At 32.1% G+C, this 19,168-nt stretch overlaps 1 protein-coding gene across 1 annotated transcript in view; it reads right to left on the reverse strand.

The window, feature by feature from the left end:
• Positions 1–5,155: 5,155 nt before the first annotated feature.
• The window catches only part of LOC111044100, a 37,327-nt gene continuing 23,314 nt past the window's right edge, over positions 5,156–19,168 (reverse strand). The window contains exons 8-12 of the mRNA XM_039420387.1: positions 16,110–16,168; positions 14,296–14,406; positions 10,987–11,100; positions 8,348–8,558; positions 5,156–5,428 (exon numbers count right to left, since the gene is read on the reverse strand). Coding sequence (XP_039276321.1) covers positions 5,292–5,428; positions 8,348–8,558; positions 10,987–11,100; positions 14,296–14,406; positions 16,110–16,168 — 632 coding nt within the window. The 3' untranslated portion in view covers positions 5,156–5,291. The remainder of the gene's footprint in view (positions 5,429–8,347; positions 8,559–10,986; positions 11,101–14,295; positions 14,407–16,109; positions 16,169–19,168) is intronic.

Genomic DNA, 19,168 nt, shown 5'->3' on the forward strand with positions numbered 1-19,168 from the left:
AAATTCGACATAGATATTTCTGTATTTGAACTATCAAATCAAATAAGTTTTATTCTGCCAAAAAAATATTACAAATCAAATTACATACCGTACAAAAAAATCCAGAACAGAAAAAATACAAATTCTCATGAATTAATAAGAATAATGGATTAAATAAATTACATTACCCTGATTAAACTATCAATAATTTGCCATATTTGAAAGTTCGTCAAAAGCTCACAATCAGGTTTATCAACTTAATTTTCAACTATCAAGTAGTTAAATTTTTTAAATATTGTGTATTGTCAAATATTATTCGTCAACAGCTCACAACCAGGTTTATCAACTTAATTTTCAACTATCAAGTAGTTAAATTGTTTAAATATTGTGTATTGTCAAATATTATTCGTCAACAGCTCACAACCAGGTTTATCAACTTGATTTTCAACTATCAAAGAATATGAAGTGGGTAAATTGTTTAAATATTGATGGAAATTAATTTAAAAAACTCTTAATTGATATTAATCAACTGTATCATGCACTGGTAGGATGAAGCTACACTATAATGTGTATCAGTCAAATCTTTGATCTCTTGGTAACTAGATTATGTTTGTTAAAAGTTAAAATGTATCCAAACTATAGAATTTGAGATGATATTTTAATTAAAACAATTAGAAATTATCAGATTTTGTGGTGAACGGGGTATTGTACTGTGAGACCAACTTTTGATTTTCTTAGTGGTACTTTTAAACTAGTTTTAGCCTTTGTTGTATGTACCAAGAATAATCATTATTGGTTTTATTTGCATGTATTTTTTTAGATATTGAATAAACGTATTAGATAAGGAACAATGACTTTATTTCTTTAAAGTTTTATATTCCACTCCCTTACTGACTTTCAGGCGTTATATTTATGTATATTTGTTCAGTGGTAGAGTGGGCATTAATGTCCAAAATTCGTCACGTCATCAAATAAAAGTCATTCTATCTAGGCTACTTATTATTTTCTTTACCTTCTAAAATAGGTGAGAAAAGTACCTATTGCTTTACAAAATCATAAAGTTACAGAAATTTAAAAATTTGATTTTATTTATTTATTTATAAGGTTAGCAAAAAAATACAAGAATCGGAAAAGAAAAAACAGGCTATTGCCTAAAACTTCTTCAATTTCCTAATTTAGTTTTAAATTGTCCAAATATTATAGGTTATGTTCATTCAAATTTCTACACCAAATCACAATCTAAAATATAAATTAGAATAATTTTAAATTTGGATGGATTAATAATAAAAGTTTCTTAAAAACATGAAACAAACTATAAATTCACAAAATTAAGAATAAAAACACTTAAATTTGAGCTCGAAAATATCACATTCAAATGTAAACATTAAAAAATCAAATAACCTTTTTTCAACTTTCTATATTTCACAACATGTTTTGACGTGTAATGTCATTTTCAATATCGTTAATATTGTTTCCACTCACTCACTTGAAAATGACATAAGTCAAAATTCAAAATAATATCTTGTGAGAAATGAAACAAAGTTGAAGAAAAGGTGCTTTGATTTTTTAATTTTTACATAAATAATACGAGTAGCCCAATACAGGGTAAGTTATTGATATTCACTGAAACATAAAATCTTACCTGCACTCTCAAATCAGAGAAATCATACATCTTCAAATGCTTATAACTCAAGAATAGGAGTGAGTCTAGTCAATGTGATTAAATATTATTGTTTCTCTCGTCAAGTACTATCATTCCTGAGAGATTGAGCGATTTGAATTTTTTACCATTTTTACAAAAAATCAGAGAAATCACACATCTTCAAATGCTTATAACTCAAAAATAGGAGTGATTTTCTCTAATATGATGACATATTTTTGTTCCTCTTCTAAAGTACTATCATTCCTGAGATTTTGAGCGATTTAAATTTTAGATCATTTTTGCAAAAATCCATGATGTTTCATTTCATTCATGGATTTCATGAAAAATGAGAAATCTCCGAGATTCGGTTGATATTCGGGCTATGGATAAGGGTTGACCTAACAAGTGTAGTAGTTAGCTGAGGGCTCTGAAATTGGGTCCGACATTTCCCAGGTCAAGCTTTATCTATGGTGCAAATCTCAGCCAAATCTGAGATACTTTTTGTTTCAGTCAGTTTCACGATGATTTTTATCAATTTTTTGTGAAAAATGGAAAACGCTCAAACTTTGTGATCTTATGGTCTTAGATGCGAGAAAAACGAATCTGGAATCAGATTTGCAAAATTCCTTACCGTTCAGGAGATATGACAATTTGAAAATTTTATGTTTGCAGCTTCATAACTCATCCTGTATAGTAGCTGGGGGTGTCAGATTTGGATCCAAATTTTCTCAGGTCAAGCTTTATCTATGGTGCAAATTTTAGCCAAATCTGATCTGTTCAGTGTGTTTCACGATTGTGAGTCCATTATTACCATCATTTTTTGAGTAAAAGTCGCTCAAGCTTCGTGATCTCATGATGCGAGAAACACGAATCTGGAATAAGATTTGCAAAATTCCTTACCATTCAGGAGATATGACCATTTGAAAATTTCATGTTTGCAGCTTCATAACTCATCCTGTATAGTAGCTGGGGGTGCCAAATTTGGATCCAAAATTTCTCAGGTCAAGCTTTATCTATGGTGCAAATTTCAGCCAAATCTGAGATACTTTTTGTTTTGATGTGTTTCACGATGATTAGTCCATGGTTTTTATCAATTTTTTGTGAGAAATGAAATTCGCTCAGACTTCGTGATCTTATGGTCTTTGATGCGAGAAACACGAATCTGGAATCTGATTTGCAAAATTCCTTACCATTCAGGAGATATGACCATTTGAAAATTTCATGTTTGCAGCTTCATAACTCACCCTGTTGTGATCTTATGGTCTTTGATGCGAGAAACACGAATCTGGAATCAGATTTGCAAAATTCCTTACCATTCAGGGGATATGACCATTTGAAAATTTTATGTTTGCAGCTTCATAACTCACTCTGTATAGTATCTGGGGGTGTCAGATTTGGATCCAAAATTTCTCAGGTCAAGCTTTATCTATGGTGCAAATTTTAGCAAAATCTGATCTGTTCAGTGTGTTTCACGATGATTAGTCCATGGTTTTTATCAATTTTTGTGAAAAATGAAAATCGCTCAAACTTTGTGATCTTATGGTCTTAGATGCGAGAAACACGAATCTGGAATCAGATTTGCTAAATTCCTTACCGTTCAGGAGATATGACCATTTGAAAATGTTATTTTTGCAGCTTCTTAACTCATTCTGTATAGTAGCTGGGGGTGCCAAATTTGGATCCAAAATTTCTCAGGTCAAGCTTCATCTATATTGCAAATTCCAGCTAAATCTGAGATACTTTTTGTTTCAGTGTGTTTCACGATGATTTTTATCAACTTTTTGTGAAAAATGGAAAACTCTCAAACTTTGTGATCTTATGGTCTTAGATGCGAAAAATACGAATCTGGAATCAGATTTGCAAAATTCCTCACCGTTCAGGAGATATGACCTATTGAAAATTTTATGTTTGCAGCTTCATAACCCACTCTGTATAGTAGCTGGGGGTGTCAGATTTGGATCCAAAATTTCTCAGGTCAAGCTTTATCTATGGTGCAAATTTTAGCAAAATCTGATCTGTTCAGTGTGTTTCACGATTGTGAGTCCATGATTACCATCATTTTTTTGAGTAAAAGTCGCTCAAGCTTCGTGATCTCATGATGCGAGAAACACGAATATGGAATCGGATTTGCAAAATTCCTTACCGTTCAGGAGATATGACCTATTGAAAATTTCATGTTTGCAGCTTCATAACTCACTCTGTATAGTAGCTGGGGGTGTCAGATTTGGATCCAAATTTTCTCAGGTCAAGCTTTATCTATGGTGCAAATTTCAGCCAAATCTGAGATACTTTTTGTATCACTTTTTTAATCAGGGTGCCGAATTTGAATCCGACATCTCTCCGGTCAAGCTTCATCCATGGTATGTGTTTTAAGCTAAGTTAAAACACAAGCTTATCTTGTTCACTCACTTTGTGAACAAGATAATATAAAATATCCAATCAGAAGAATGACTCAGAGGAATTTCTATTATTTTTTGTGAAAGATAAAAATCGCTCAAACTTTGTGATCTTATGGTCTTTGATTCGAGAAACACGAATCTGGAATCAGATTTGCAAAATTCGTCACCGTTCAGGAGATATGTCAATTTGAAAATTTTATGTTTGCAGCTTCATCATTCATTCTGTATGGTAGCTGGTGGTGCCAAATTTGGATCCAAAATTTCACAGGTCAAGCTTCGTCTATGGTGTTAATTTCAGCCAAATCTGAGATACTTTTTGTTTCAGTGTGTTTCACGATGGTAAGTCCATGTTTTTTCAATGTTTTGTGAAAAATAAAAATCGCTCAAACTTTGTGATCTTATGGTCTTAGATGCGAAAAATACGAATCTGGAATCAGATTTGCAAAATTCCTTACCGTTCAGGAGATATGACCATTTGAAAATTTCATGTTTGCAGCTTCATAACTCACTCTGTATAGTAGCTGGGGGTGCCACATTAGGTTCAGACATTTCTCAGGTCAAGCTTCAATTATGATGCAAATTCCAGCCAAATCTGAGATACTCTTTGGTTCAGTGTTTTTCACGATGGTTATTAGTCCATGCTTTTCATAGATTTTTTGTGGGAAATAAAAATCACTCAAACTTTGTGATCCTTTGGTCTTTGATGCGAGAAACACGAATCTGGAATCAGATTTGCAAAATTCCTTACCATTCAGGAGATATGACCATCTGGAAATTTCATGTTTGCAGCTTCATAACTCACCCTGTTGTGATGTATTTTTATGGAAAAATAATAATCGCTCAAACTTCGTGATCTTATGGTCTTCAATGCGAGAAACACGAATCTGGAATCAGATTTGAAAAATTCCTTACCGTTCAGGAGATATGACCATTTAAAAATGTCAAGTTTGCAAGCTTCATAACTTATCCTGTATATTATTAGCTGGGGGTGCCGAATTTGGATCCGACATCTCTCCGGTCAAGCTTCATCCATGGTATGTGTTTTAAGCTAAGTTAAAACACAAGCTTATCTTGTTCACTCACTTTGTGAACAAGATAATATAAAATATCCAATCAGAAGAATGACTCAGAGGAATTTCTATTATTTTTGGTTTTTAACGTTACAATAAAAATAAAATATACTTTCACGATCACAAAACAAAGCAAAGCTTTATTGAATTTCACAAATATGTGTTTCTCTTGGAACCTGCAATATGGTTGTCTTCAAAGTCTTATTTTTCCACAGTGTGTAATATTTGTCTCTCAATGAATTCAGCTATCTCCGTCACGCACACATCAGCATCTATTTCCGCTCTCGTCTCGGCAAAATTGAGAAGAGTCACAGTTATGTACTCGATCAAGTTTATTACTGCAAAGAGAAACATATTATAAAACGAAATCTAAAATTTTGGAAGATAATTATTAAATTTATGATAGATGGTAATTCAAATCAGTAAGAATGAGTAGAGGAAGAAGATGAATAGTTAGAAGAACAGCAATAGGAAGAAAAAAGTAAGAAGGATGGGGAGAAGAAGATGAACAATAATATAATTACTAGTAGTTCTGTGAACAGTAGACCTCGCGCTCAGTAAGTTACATTGACCTGTTGTTATGTTTTCTAAAAAAAATTAATAAATAATTTATCAATTTAAAATGTCTAGAAAAAATCCAAAATAAACATAGAGCTTTCTGTCCTATCGTACCGTGACGTGTCGTCCCGGAATGTGAGTGTGAGCGCTGTTATCAGGCCAGGCTGCCGTCGATACGCCAATCCCATCAACCCAACAGACAACATTCTGTGTTTGCGAAAAATCGGTTTGATAAATTAACAAAATAAACTACCATAATGCTAATTTTCTACAAACTTCATTTCTCACTTTTCATGATTTTAGAAATCAATTTCTTTTCAATAATATTTGTTGCAATTTTGATCATCAGATTAAAAAAGAAAATGTAAAAAAATGTTTTCTATCAATAACTCCAAACTCTGAACTAGAATTATGGCCTCAGCTTATGGAAAGACAAAGTAGACAACTGTCTACTAACGTTGATGGAAAGATACATTTTCAAGATGTTCGATGTTTTTGAACGGGCAGTATTATAGCATAGAGAAACAATAGCGTAAGTAGATATCCCATGGTATAGGGAATTTATGTCGCAACTTTTACTGTTATCTCAAGCCGATTACTGGCGATTATTGTCAATTTTTACTGTTTTGTTGGGGTGAGAGTGTATGAACGGCACAATTTGAGAGACTACCAGCGTCACACAGCTTCATATGAAAGAACTAAGTGAACTATCCGCTTATGATAACAGTAAAAGTTGCGACATAAATTCCCTATACCATGGGATATTTACTTATTCTATTGTTTCTCTATGATTATAGTCCACTAGACAGCTGATTTATGATGAATAATTCTATAGTCTAATTTTTACGGTAATATTAGCGTATAAAGGAGGCTCCTTTTTCCTTTTATAATATCCTTGAAATGCAAAATTTCCAAAAACCTTGTATACACGTCGACGCGCAATTTAAAAGAACATAGGTACCTGTCAAATTCCATGAAAATCCATTACCGCGTTTCGCCGTAAAAGCGCAACATACAAACATTTAAACATAAAGAGAAATGCCAAACCGTCGACTTGAATATAAGACCTCACTTCGCTCGGTCAATTATCAGTAAGAGGATGAAGAACAGATATAGGAAGAACAACAGTGAGAAGGAGAAGAAAAGTAAGGAGGAGAAGGAGAAGGAGAAAAAGAAAAATATAGTAATAAGATGAAGAACAGAGTAAGAAGAAGAAGCACAGTAGGAGGAAGAAGAAGTACAATTTCCTTTTTCTTCTTCTTCTCCTTCTCGTACTGCTTCTCTGATTTCCTCTTTCTTTTTATTTTCCTCAGATAAGTTTAGAACCTTTTCTCCGAAAATTGAGAGTGAGATAATCTTTGATAGAAAATTAAGTTATTTTTATTTTTTTTTATTTTATTTTATTTATTGTATAAAATACTATAATCATAATACAATTATGACATTGGAGGAAAAACTAGGCTAAGCCTGTACTATTTCTCTCCAAAAATTTTTATAAAATGTTAATGTTGTCCAAAAAATAAGGTAATATAGTAAGTCACACACTGCTTCGTCACTTGATTTTCGGTCCAGAAATGATGATTTAAAATTTTGAAGGTTGATTTTATACTCTAAATGAATCACAATAAATTATAAACTTTAGAAATATTGCACTTATTTAAAAAATTTGAATACAAAATCAAAAACCTACTCACTATTTGTTATTCACAGCTCTAAAATATATTTAGTTATAGTCATAATTTATTGGATAACGTGAAAAAATTACAATGCAATTATTTTAGTGATTGATATGCAGTGTCGCCATGTTTTTATTTGATGAACCATAAAATTTTGATAAAAAAACAAGTTCTCCACGTTTGATCAAAACGACTGAAGCTGGGTTCGCATAGAACAGTGAAAATATAATTAATTCTCATAGGTTCTAATTAGACAATTCACACTCAGCCCGGCCGAGTGAGTATGAATAATACCATTTAAACTCATGGTAATTATGTTTTCACTGTCGTGTGCAAATCCAGCTTTAGGAAGTGATATTTCTCATGTATGAATCTGATGGAATTTGTAACATTGAAGTCAAATTATTAAATCCTTTCCTAATATTGATTAGGCTATTTAGATTCAGACTTACATCTCATGTCATTGGATCATCAAATTCTGAAGCTGAAATCTTATTGATTCCTATAGGCTATTTATTTGGAGGGTTAAGTGTAAGAGAGGGCCGACTGCGCCCTAACTTCGCCCTCCCAGTTATAAAATAAAGGCAGTCATTCTATTCTATTCTATTCTATTCTATTCTATTCTATTCTATTTATTCTATTCTATTCTATCTATTCTATTCTATTCTATTCTATTCTATTCTATTCTATTCTATTCTATTCTATTCTATTCTATTCTATTCTATTCTATTTATTCTATTCTATTATTCTATTCTATTCTATTCTATTCTATTCTATTCTATTCTTCTATTCTATTCTATTCTATTCTATTCTATTCTATTCTATTCTATTCTATTCATTCTATTCTATTCTATTCTATTCTATTCTATTCTATTCTATTCTATTCTATTCTATTCTATTCTATTCTATTCTATTCTATTCTATTCTATTCTATTCTATTCTATTCTATTCTATCTATTCTATTCTATCTATTCTATTCTATTCTATTCTATTCTATTCTATTTTGGTCTAATTTAGACTTACTTCTCATGTCATTGTCCGATAGCTGTTGTAACTCGTTTGATCCAACTCCTGTATAAACAGTTTCAAAAAAATGTCTGATATTCTTTTTCAGCAATTTCATCACTCGTTGCTGCAGATAATCCAGTGAATCGAAAAATCTTTCTTTAGAATTCAGCTGCTTTATTCTCATCAGCTCAATAGTATTGTCACTTGATAGCGCCGATGAGGATTCCTGTATTCAGGTGGACATTCATCAATTTATTGGATAATTTAAGAGACTTGAAATGTTGTCTAACAATCTTAAAATGTCAATAAAGCATTTCAAGTCTCTTCAACTATGGAAAAGTTACACAGCATCAATATTCAGGCTACAAACTTAACTTATTGGATATATTTATCGAACTCAATTTTTTTTGCCATGAAATTACAAATCAAGTAGACAAAATGCAATGGAGTTAAAAAATAAATATATTATACATGAATACAGTAGCTAGTGCTTAATTAATGATAGTATAAAGTTCAAAGATAAAACAAATGTACAAAGCTTTGCAAGAAGTCAAATGAAGATACAATAATATTATGTATACCTATTGTGACACTACAAATCAAACTGATATTATAATCAATTCCACCAATTTATTAATGAGTTAATTCAATTTATCGAATCCAGTTTATCAATCTGCTTTATAAGAAATTCAGGAGTTTTGTAATGTAAACATCATTGAATTCATGATTAACTATTTTCAATCATTACATATTTGTTGAATAATTCAGAGAAATATAGTTGATTTGGATAGTTTTTTCATTCACCTAACATCCACTTCTCTTATTGATGAATCGAATCATTTGGAATAATATTCAAAGTGAAAAACCTTCAATGTTAAGATAGTTCAGAAGTTTTCAAACGTATTATTTTATTTAAAACGTTTAAACGTTTCATTTCCACTTTTAGAAATATTTCAATAATTATTATAGTGAGGTTCACGTTATAATGGCAGTGTTTGATTAGCAATATGGTATTGCTATCCTTGTCAATCATTCAACAAAGCGGATAGTACTATATCTTTCTCGCTTTGCTCTGTTGCCAAATCGTCTTTAAACAATTATAAATTAACAAAATATTTCATCTTAATTATAGAAATTCATTATTAAATTATTGAAAAATATAATTTTATGCTTGTTAAATTTAATTGATTATTTTAAACGAGAATGAACAGTTATTATTACATCAATAAACCTGTATCAGCTACCATCTATAGAAGGCATTGACAAGACAGAGGATCGGCAACGTTGTTCTCCTATCTTCCTTCGCTGCCATTGTAACGTGGACCTCAATATAGTAGGTAATTAAATATGAGCTTTGTATGCACATTCTTTTGGAATGTAAATAAGATGAATGAAACAAAATGTAATAAATAATGTAAAAATAACAATAGCTGCAAACAAGGCGTACTTTGTCCACATGAAACTAATGAAGTCAAAGCTCTTATCACGCATGTCTAAGCTGCGGCTCTACAAAACACTGATCAGACCAGTGGCCACCTATGGTGCTGAGACGTGGACGCTGACTAGTAGAGAAGAGCAAGCATTGCGTGTTTTTGAGAGAAAAATTGTAAGGCGTATCATGGGACCAGTCAGGACAGAATATGGGTGGCGTATCAGAAATAATGAAGAGATTGCCAATTTCATGGGACCAGAAGATATTGTACGAGTTACAAAGGCGCAACGGTTGAGATGGTTGGGGCATGTCCAGAGAATGGAGCACTGCAGACTACCACATAAGTTGTTAAAAAGTAAAATGATTGGTACGCGTAGAAGAGGAAGGCCCAGGAGGAGATGGCTGGAAGATGTGAGTGCCGATTTGCGTGTTTTGGGCATCAGAGGATGGGAGAATGTGGCGGAGAGGAGAGACGATTAGAGGAAACACGACATGCAGTCAATATTATAAGTAAATAATTGAAAGTGTTGAAAATGGTCGCTAGACGTTCGAAAGTACGGTACTTTCAGTCAGTAAGTGAAAGTTTTTAATTATTTACTTGATATTTGACTGTTTAGAATGATCGCTAGATGGTCGAAAGTCCTTCAGTCAGTAAGTGAAAGTTTTTAATTATTTACTTAATAATTGACTGCATGTCGTGTTTAAATACATAGAAAAAATGTGTGTTAATATATATCAGCTCGGAATGGATCAAGAAACCATCACCTTTAAACATATTTTGTTCACTTACTGACTGGACTACTTTCGGGCGACAAGTGTTCATCCTCAATACCGGTACGGTAGCCCAAATGTTAGTCCAGTCAGTAACTGAACAGAATTGTTAATTACTCAAATAATTGACTACATATGTCGTTGTATAGAACATCCAAATAGTGTACTAATACATCGCTGTTTGGAATTGCTCAAGAAACCATCATATCTCAATATTGATTGAGGTAACTCGATCCTAAATCGAAGCAACGAAATGTAGTTATTTATTCATTTATACATTGATACATATATACCATATCATTCTCAATCATCATAAAATAGATTAACAGTAAGAAAAATTTCAACTTGAAAATGACCTAGGTTATGGTAGAAACTAGTCGTTGTAATATTTTAAATAATAAAGAGTACTTCAAGTTTCAATATTGTTTTATTAATTAACAGTAAGATTTACCTCGTCGGAATAGAACTCCTCTTCGTTAATTATTTCTTCAAATTCCTCTACGGACAATTCTCCCCTCAGAAGTTTTTGTGAACTTATCCAATCCTTCAATTTTGAATTATAGATCTGAAAAAAGCAATCCAGTCAGTGCATTTGGTCAATTAGAAGAGCTCTTGTTAGGTACAAAAGAAAGTTTCTATTCTCAAGTGATATGCAGATCGAGCATTATGATATAGGAATGTCTTGGCAGTATATATTATTATTATTAGCGTATGGCACATCTTATATATATAGACGCACTCAAACACATAGGTGGTCAAAGAAAAATCTGGTCATGGGACCGTTGTCAGGTTAATAAAAAATTGTAAAAATATCAAATTTTGATGTCGAGGTTGTCAATGTAGTGTAGTGATTGTGGAGAAGCCGAGATAAAATCATTCAAATCGCCTTGGTAGGCACGTATATTACAATTTCTGATGATGTGCTTCATCGTCTGTCTAGCTTCTCCACAATCACAAACAGGGGAAGGTAAACTGCCCCAGTCATTGAGAGAAGCTCCGCTTCTCCCGTGGCCAGTCCTAACCCTGTTGAGGGCCGCCCACGTCCGTCTTGGCAGTTCAAATCCAGCCACATTTACACCAATTGAGTATCCAAAGCAGATGCTGAGGGGGTTTTTTCCATCCACTCTTCCTCCCAGCTTGCTCTCATGGAAAAATTTCCATCACTCAGTTGCTCTCCGGCAGTATATATACCTAATTATGTTTGGTAAGTATAGTACCTAATTATTTGTTGTGAAAAAGCTCTAATAGAATTAGAAAATATGAGTTTATTTGAAACTATAGTAAGGTCCACGTTATAATATCAGTGTAGGAAGATAGCATAACAACGACGTTGCCGATCCCCTGTCTTGTCAATGCCTTCTATAGACGGTAGCTGATACAGGTTTATTAATGTAATATTAACTGTTCATTCTCATTTAAAATAATCAATTATATTTTATAAGTTATAAATTATGTTTTTTTTATAACTACATAATGAATTTTCATAAATTAAGATGAAATATTTAGTTTATTAATTATACATTGTTAAAACACGATCTGGCAACAGAGCAAAACGAGAAAGAGATAGCGCCTTCCGCTTTAGCAATACCATTGATAATCAAACACTGCCATATGTTGGCATAAACAATGCCAACGTGGGCCTCACTATAGTAATGTTGTATAAAGCTCTAAAAGCTTGAACAGAATTGGAAAATATAAGTTTATTTGAAACTATAACGTACCCAGTAGACATGGAGACAATAAAATGTGAGTTATTGAATCTCTTAATTACACTTGGGCCAATACACCTACTATAATTTACTTCTTTGATATATTAAGGCTAGTTTCACACTCATTCGGTTCGTTTTGTTTTCGGTTCGTTTTCGGCAAATTCCGATAGGTGTGAAACGGTGATTCGGTTTGAATTCGGTACCGAATAGAAACCGCATAGAACCGAAACGCCCACTTGACTCTAATAAATTCCATCAGGTTTCAATTCGTTGCTAGCGAGAGGCTACGTTCACACACACTTTCGGTTCGGTTCGGTTCGTTTCGTTCTCGGTTCGTTTTCGGCAAATTCCGATGTGAAACGATGATTCGGTTTGAATTCGGTACCGAATAGCAACCGTATATAGCACCGAACGCCCCCTCGACACGAATAGGTTTCATCATATTCGAATTCGTTGCTAGGGAAACAGGAAAAAACAAAGTTTTTTACACACGCTTGCCTTTTTTGTTTTTATTTTAACCTGATTTTGTGGTTATCTGTTTCAAAATTTTCCAAGTCAAAATCATATGGTCAATTCATTTCTGTTAGTTCACTTTTATTTCTCAATTAATAGTTTGCTAAAAAAGTATGAAAGATATAAATTAAAACTCAGGGAGAATTTCTTTTTTCACGAATATTACATGATTTCATCAAAATGGAGAGAAGAGATGAAGTTTATATACCATGTGTCAAAACAAGGAACAAATTTTCAATTTAAAAAATAATCTCTCTGAACATCCAAAATTAACATAATCAAAAAGAAACTATTCAAATAATTCACAATTTTCAATTAACTTTAAAATTTTGTTGTTCAAGGAATAACATCTTAGCCTGCAATTTAACACCAGCTGTCATATTTAAATATACCTGCTGCATGAACTGTGAAAATCCAAACACGGCTGTGCTTGAGAAGAAAATACCTAATTAGAACCGTACGAATTAAAACCTGACATGTATGAAAGCCTCATTCGTTTTCGGTAACGAACCGAACCGAATGAAACCGAATGCGTGTGAAGCTAGCCTAATTGTGAAACAAGTAATTTTTTTATTGAGTTAAGATGTAGACTGAGGAACTACAGTGTAATTGTTATGTAGTGTAAACACTGATAGTAACTTGAAAATCTAAAATTATCTTCAGTATTCAAAAAGTATATTTTTCAAGTAAAAACCTTTAAATTTACCCCTGTTTTTTAGTCAGTGTGTGATGGTTTTAAGAATTCACAGATCATCCTTATGCTTAGCAAGAACTGGAATCCCACAAGTATTTTATCATGAGGCTAAATTAATATAATATTATTATTATTAATATAATATTATTATTATATATCAGTTCTTGCTAAGCACAAGGATGATCTGTGAATTCCTAAAACCGTCACACAGTGACAAAAAAACAGGGGTAAATGCAAACGTTTTTTCATGAAAAATATACTTTTTGAATAGTATGATGACTGAAGATAATTTTAGATCTATCAGTGTTTACACAACATAACAATTTCACATTAGTTCCTCAGACTACATCTTAACCCAATAAAAAAATTACTTGTATCACAATTAATTTATCAAAGAAGTAAATTATATGGGAATTTAGTCTTTTTTCGTTAGGATTACTGTTGAATATAAATAAAAATGAAAATCTGAATACCAACTTTTTTAAACTGTTTACTCAAAGTTTTGGAGTAATTAAGATTTTTATTTATATGGGAATTTATAATACTGTAATTTGCTTACAGTAAAAGTAAAAATGATGTAGTTGAGTTTGTAAAGTATAACTCTGTTCAAGAGAATATGAATGAGAAGAGATAAAAATATTTCTGGAAAATTTTATTATATAATTAAAATTTGGGAGAGAGACAGTTTTGGGTTTTAGCATGTTGACCTCTCCCAATCATTATAAATTTATTTATTTATTTATCATTCACAATAAACTTACGGACAAAGAAACAGATTACAGTCCAAAACTGGTTCTATATGGTATGTTCTTGAATTTTAATGAAATGGAAGAGATAAACTCACCATTATTATACCAGCAACTAGAAGTGGAACCTCCTCAGAAACTCTTTTCCTAACAAAGGTTTCAATAACAGAATTCAATAGATGATTAACAGCAACACCAACTTCGACAGGCTGAAAAAATGTTCTTGCAATGTGTAAATGTGTTAATGCATTAAGAATAAGAATAAGAATCTCTATTATCATAGACATTGTTAACAATGCATTGATAAACGTCAAAAATAGGTACTAGGTAATACATAATACAATTAATATATACAAATGATATTAGCCTACAAATATTTGGTCCAGTCAATTACATAAAATTCTTGTATGTTAAATAAACTTTCAGCTTTTAGTACAATTTTAAATTTTCTTTTTTAAGAATGTAAGAGGCAATGCCTTAATTTATTTGTAGTGGTAATGAATTGTACAGTTTAACAGATGTGTACAGATGATTTTTTGTGACGTGGTGAACCTGAGCTTTTGAACTCTGATATTATTCCTATTCCTGGTTTCATATCCATGAAAGTCACTATTTAATTAAAAAAATCCAGATTACTATGTACATAACTTACACTAAATAATACATACGAAGAATAGACAGTTATTGAGAAAACTATTTATGAATATAAATTGAAAAGAAGATCGTTCTACCTAGAACATGTAAAAAAAATACATAGAAAGAGTCCAAAAGTAGAAAAATGTATATTTTCGGAAAAAATGATCAACTTTACTATAGTGAGGTCCATGTTATAATGACAGTGGAGGAAGATAGGAGAAAAACGTGGCCGATCCTCCGACATGTAAACGCCTTCTATAGACAGTAGCTGATACAGGTTTATTGATGTGTAATATTAACGGTTCATTCTCTTTTAAAATATTCAATTATATTATTTTATTAAGCAATAAATTATATTTTTAAATAATTTCGTAATAAATTTTCATAATTAAGATAAAATATTTCGTTAATTAATGATTAACTCCACATTGTTGAAAGACGATCTGGCAACAGGGAGAAAGTGAGAAAGAGATAGCGCTATCCGCTTTGTTGAATGATAGACAAGGATATAGCAATACCATTGCTAATCAAACACTGTCATTATAATGGTGGATCTCACTATAGAACAAAATGGTTGTAATATAGATTAAAATTGATGTATCGGTATTAAAAGAGTAATAGGTAGGATATAATTGAGAGGATATCACAATTTGGCTCGTATAGTCATCATGCGATGGGACGTAATGAGCCACTATTCCCTAGAGGTGACTGAAATAGAGTTAATGATAGTTATTATCTTGAAATATATGAATTCATAATTCAGGGCTATTTTCATTTATTTATGAAATTATTATATTAATTTCAAAGGGTACTAGTTCTATGAACAGTAGATCTCACGCAGTATTCTCATCTACAAGTACCTGATTGAAAGATTGAAACTATAGACCTTATGGAAATACAGCAATATACTGGCTTCTCCACACATCTGTGTAATCACTTGTCAGCTGATTTATGATGAATATTCTATAGTCTGATTTTTACTCTAATTTTGGCGTATGAAGGAGGCTCCTTTTCCTTTTATATTATCCTTGAAATGCAAAATTTCCAAAAACCTTGTATATACGTCGACGCGCAATTAAAAAAGGAACATACCTGTCAAATTTCATGAAAATCTATTACCGCGTTTCGCCGTGAATGCGCAACATATAAACATTTAAACATTAAGAGAAATGCCAAACGGTCGATTTGAATCGGTCAATAACTCTATTTTATAGATAATTACTATCTTTCAAAGAAAAATATGTCAAAGAATATATCAGAATATAGATATGCTTACCAGTTTAAACTTTTCTTTCCTTGATTTTTGGACACCCATGAATAATAGGTCTGTGATCTCTGAAAAGATTGAAAATACGCCTCATTGAAATTTCTCAATAAAAGAAAAAATATCAAACCCACAATACATTATTATCTCAAGAATATTATAAATTACCAATGAGCAAAATATTTTCAAATAATGGTTATGAGAGAAATATTGAGGACTATATTAGGAAGCTGGGTGTGGTGTCAGGGGATGGAGACGTCAGGCTGCTGATATATAAAGACGAGTGGAGAGGCTTATTGGAGGAGGTCAAGGCTCTGAATGAGCTGTAACAACAAGGAGTTACCTAACCTAACCTAACCTAACCTAACCTAAGTATAAGTAGGAATTAATTGAACGAATAAAACATTGACGTTGTCAATACCACTATATTTGTTTAAAAATAGAGAATGCAACTATATTTTTTCAAAAATTGTGAATATCACTATATTTGTTCAAAAATTGTGGTATCGACAGTATCAATGTCTATGGAAAAATACCAATACATATTTTCCCATACAATCAAATTAGAAATACACTTGTTTCATAGTAGGCCTTTGCAGATTTGTTTCAATGAGCTACAGTAATTTCTCTAGAAAATACTCAAATATTGATAATTATTCTCTAATTTTGTTTTTTTTTTTTTGCTATATTGATTCACCTCCCTCACCTCCACATCAATAACTTTAAGATCTTGAATTTGAATAGAATATCAATAGGTCTATTATTACCAATAATATATCAGCATATTTCAATAAACTTAAATTCCTAATAGTATGAAAAGGCACGTTAAGTGGATGTAGGCTGAAGGCCGGGACACATATAACCGCACCGAGCCCGCGCCAACATAAGCCCCCGACACGGTGATGGTGGTAGGAGAACACACATATCCGTGCGACAGCCGTGTCTCAGTTCTGTAGTGCTAACTGTGGTCCTATTTCTGAATGTGTTAAACTTCTTTTAATAATATATCAATATTAAAATCTTGCTACATTCGATTTGTCACCTGGTCATATGGGACATATATTTTATCTCATATTGATCAGGATTTTAGAGTTTTAATTTGTAAAAGTTTAATAAACAGTGTTTTTGCCCTTGAACAATTTTTGTCATCGACAGAAAAGATTGTTTATTTCATTTGTTGTCAAAATTAATGTAGCTTCTCTTTTGTTTTTAGTAACAAACGTGCTGCTTGTGCGACAGATAAAAATATGTACTTGAAATGGCTTCATGTTTGGCATTGACTGAGTTATATTTAATACCCAAAATTTTACTTTTAGAGAGTCAGTGAGTGTGTGAGCTCGTTCGATAGGACTGAGAGTTAAGTCCGGCTGATCCAGTGAAAAAGGCTAGATTTCGGTTCGTTTAATAGTACAATTATTCTGTCACAGATCGGGCAGTATAAAAATAATTGTATTGTTAAGGGAGACGGGTTCTGAGCCTATTCATTGGTTCAGTTAATATTTGTTCTTTTAAAAATACTAAAGTCGCGAAATACCAGTGGATGCCAAAGTGGGAAGCTATTTCAAAAAGGTAGGTGACTACTGAATCATTGTTCTTAAATTTTCATAGCCACAAAGATTGAATCATCATTAGCTGCAAGCAAGTGTTTTCCCCATTAATTCATATCAAATATTGTTTTTATAATCAAATTAATCTTGTTTTGTTCAAATGTATATATGTTAAAGATTCATTAATTAAAGTTCTAGTTATTTTGTTCTTTTTTTGTTATAATAGTTTCCCCCCCCCCCGCACAAAAGTTATCATAGTTCTTTTCCCCCCTTACATAATTGGTGAAGGCACATCCTGCTTACACTATTTCTGAATGTGTTAAACTTCTTTTAATAATATATCAATATTAAAATCTTGCTACATCCGATTTTATATTTATATTTTTCATTTTTAAACTAATTACCTGTAGACACATAAGATGAGAATCATAGTGCTGGTACCGTATATATTTTGGTGCATAACAATACCATCATCAGTCATGTATCGGAAATATGTATTTATTTATTTTGAGTATTACAATAGTGCGATAGTATCCCTCTAGCTGTAAGCTATTTGAGGGATATATAAAAATAATCCTTCAGATACAATAAAAAACAATCAATAACAATAATTATATTTCTTAATTAACAGCAATAAAATTGTTATCTTCTGCCTACTGCATCTACACGTAATTAGTTTTAAATTTCAAATCTTAGACGCAGTCACGGGTTCATTCTTTTATACTTTTGTCGTTCATTTTATTATTTATTATATTATGTCTATTATACCTTTGGCTTAACTTATTTGGTTCTACTTTTACTCTTGGTTTAACTTATTTTTCCGTTCAACCATATTTCTCATCACTTTGATCCTACAAAACTGGAAAATTTCGTATCTCTTCAATGAGTTTTTCACTCTCTATGTTGAACCAGGCCGCACCGTCACCGTCAAAAAGTGATCTGAGCTAGTCGGTGACGGCGCGGGCAACAAACACGCGGTGACGGTGCTGACGCGGTGCGTTAGTATGTGTCCCTAAACGTTTGAAAGCCTTTGTTTTCTCACTCGCCGTAGTACGTCCGACACTCGGTCGTAGTACGTCCGACACTCGGCCGTAGTACGTCCGACACTCGGCCGTACCGTGGCGCGGGTTCGGTGCGGTTATGTATGTCCCGGCCATAATACGGAATTCTATTGCAACGATTGAATCTGAAAATCGGAAATAAAAACCAAACTCAAATGAAACATCTAGTACTGTATAATAATATTATATTTTTGATTTTGTGATATAATAAATATCAAAATCATCCATCACCGAGGTGTAAGTGTAACTTTTAGCACCAATCCGAGTAGAATTTCCAAACAAACTTCCTAACTTCCAAAATTAATAGCCGCCATAGTTTGTTAGACAATGATCAATGACATTTTTTTATCTATGCGATACTCACCATGTTATTATGATATATATATTTTTTTTCTTTTATTTGATATTTATTATTTATCATTAACAGATTGAATCTTCTCTATTCAAGTGATAATAATGTGAA

The sequence above is a fragment of the Nilaparvata lugens genome, chromosome 2 (genome assembly GCF_014356525.2).
Source record: "Nilaparvata lugens isolate BPH chromosome 2, ASM1435652v1, whole genome shotgun sequence".
NCBI lineage: Eukaryota > Metazoa > Arthropoda > Insecta > Hemiptera > Delphacidae > Nilaparvata > Nilaparvata lugens.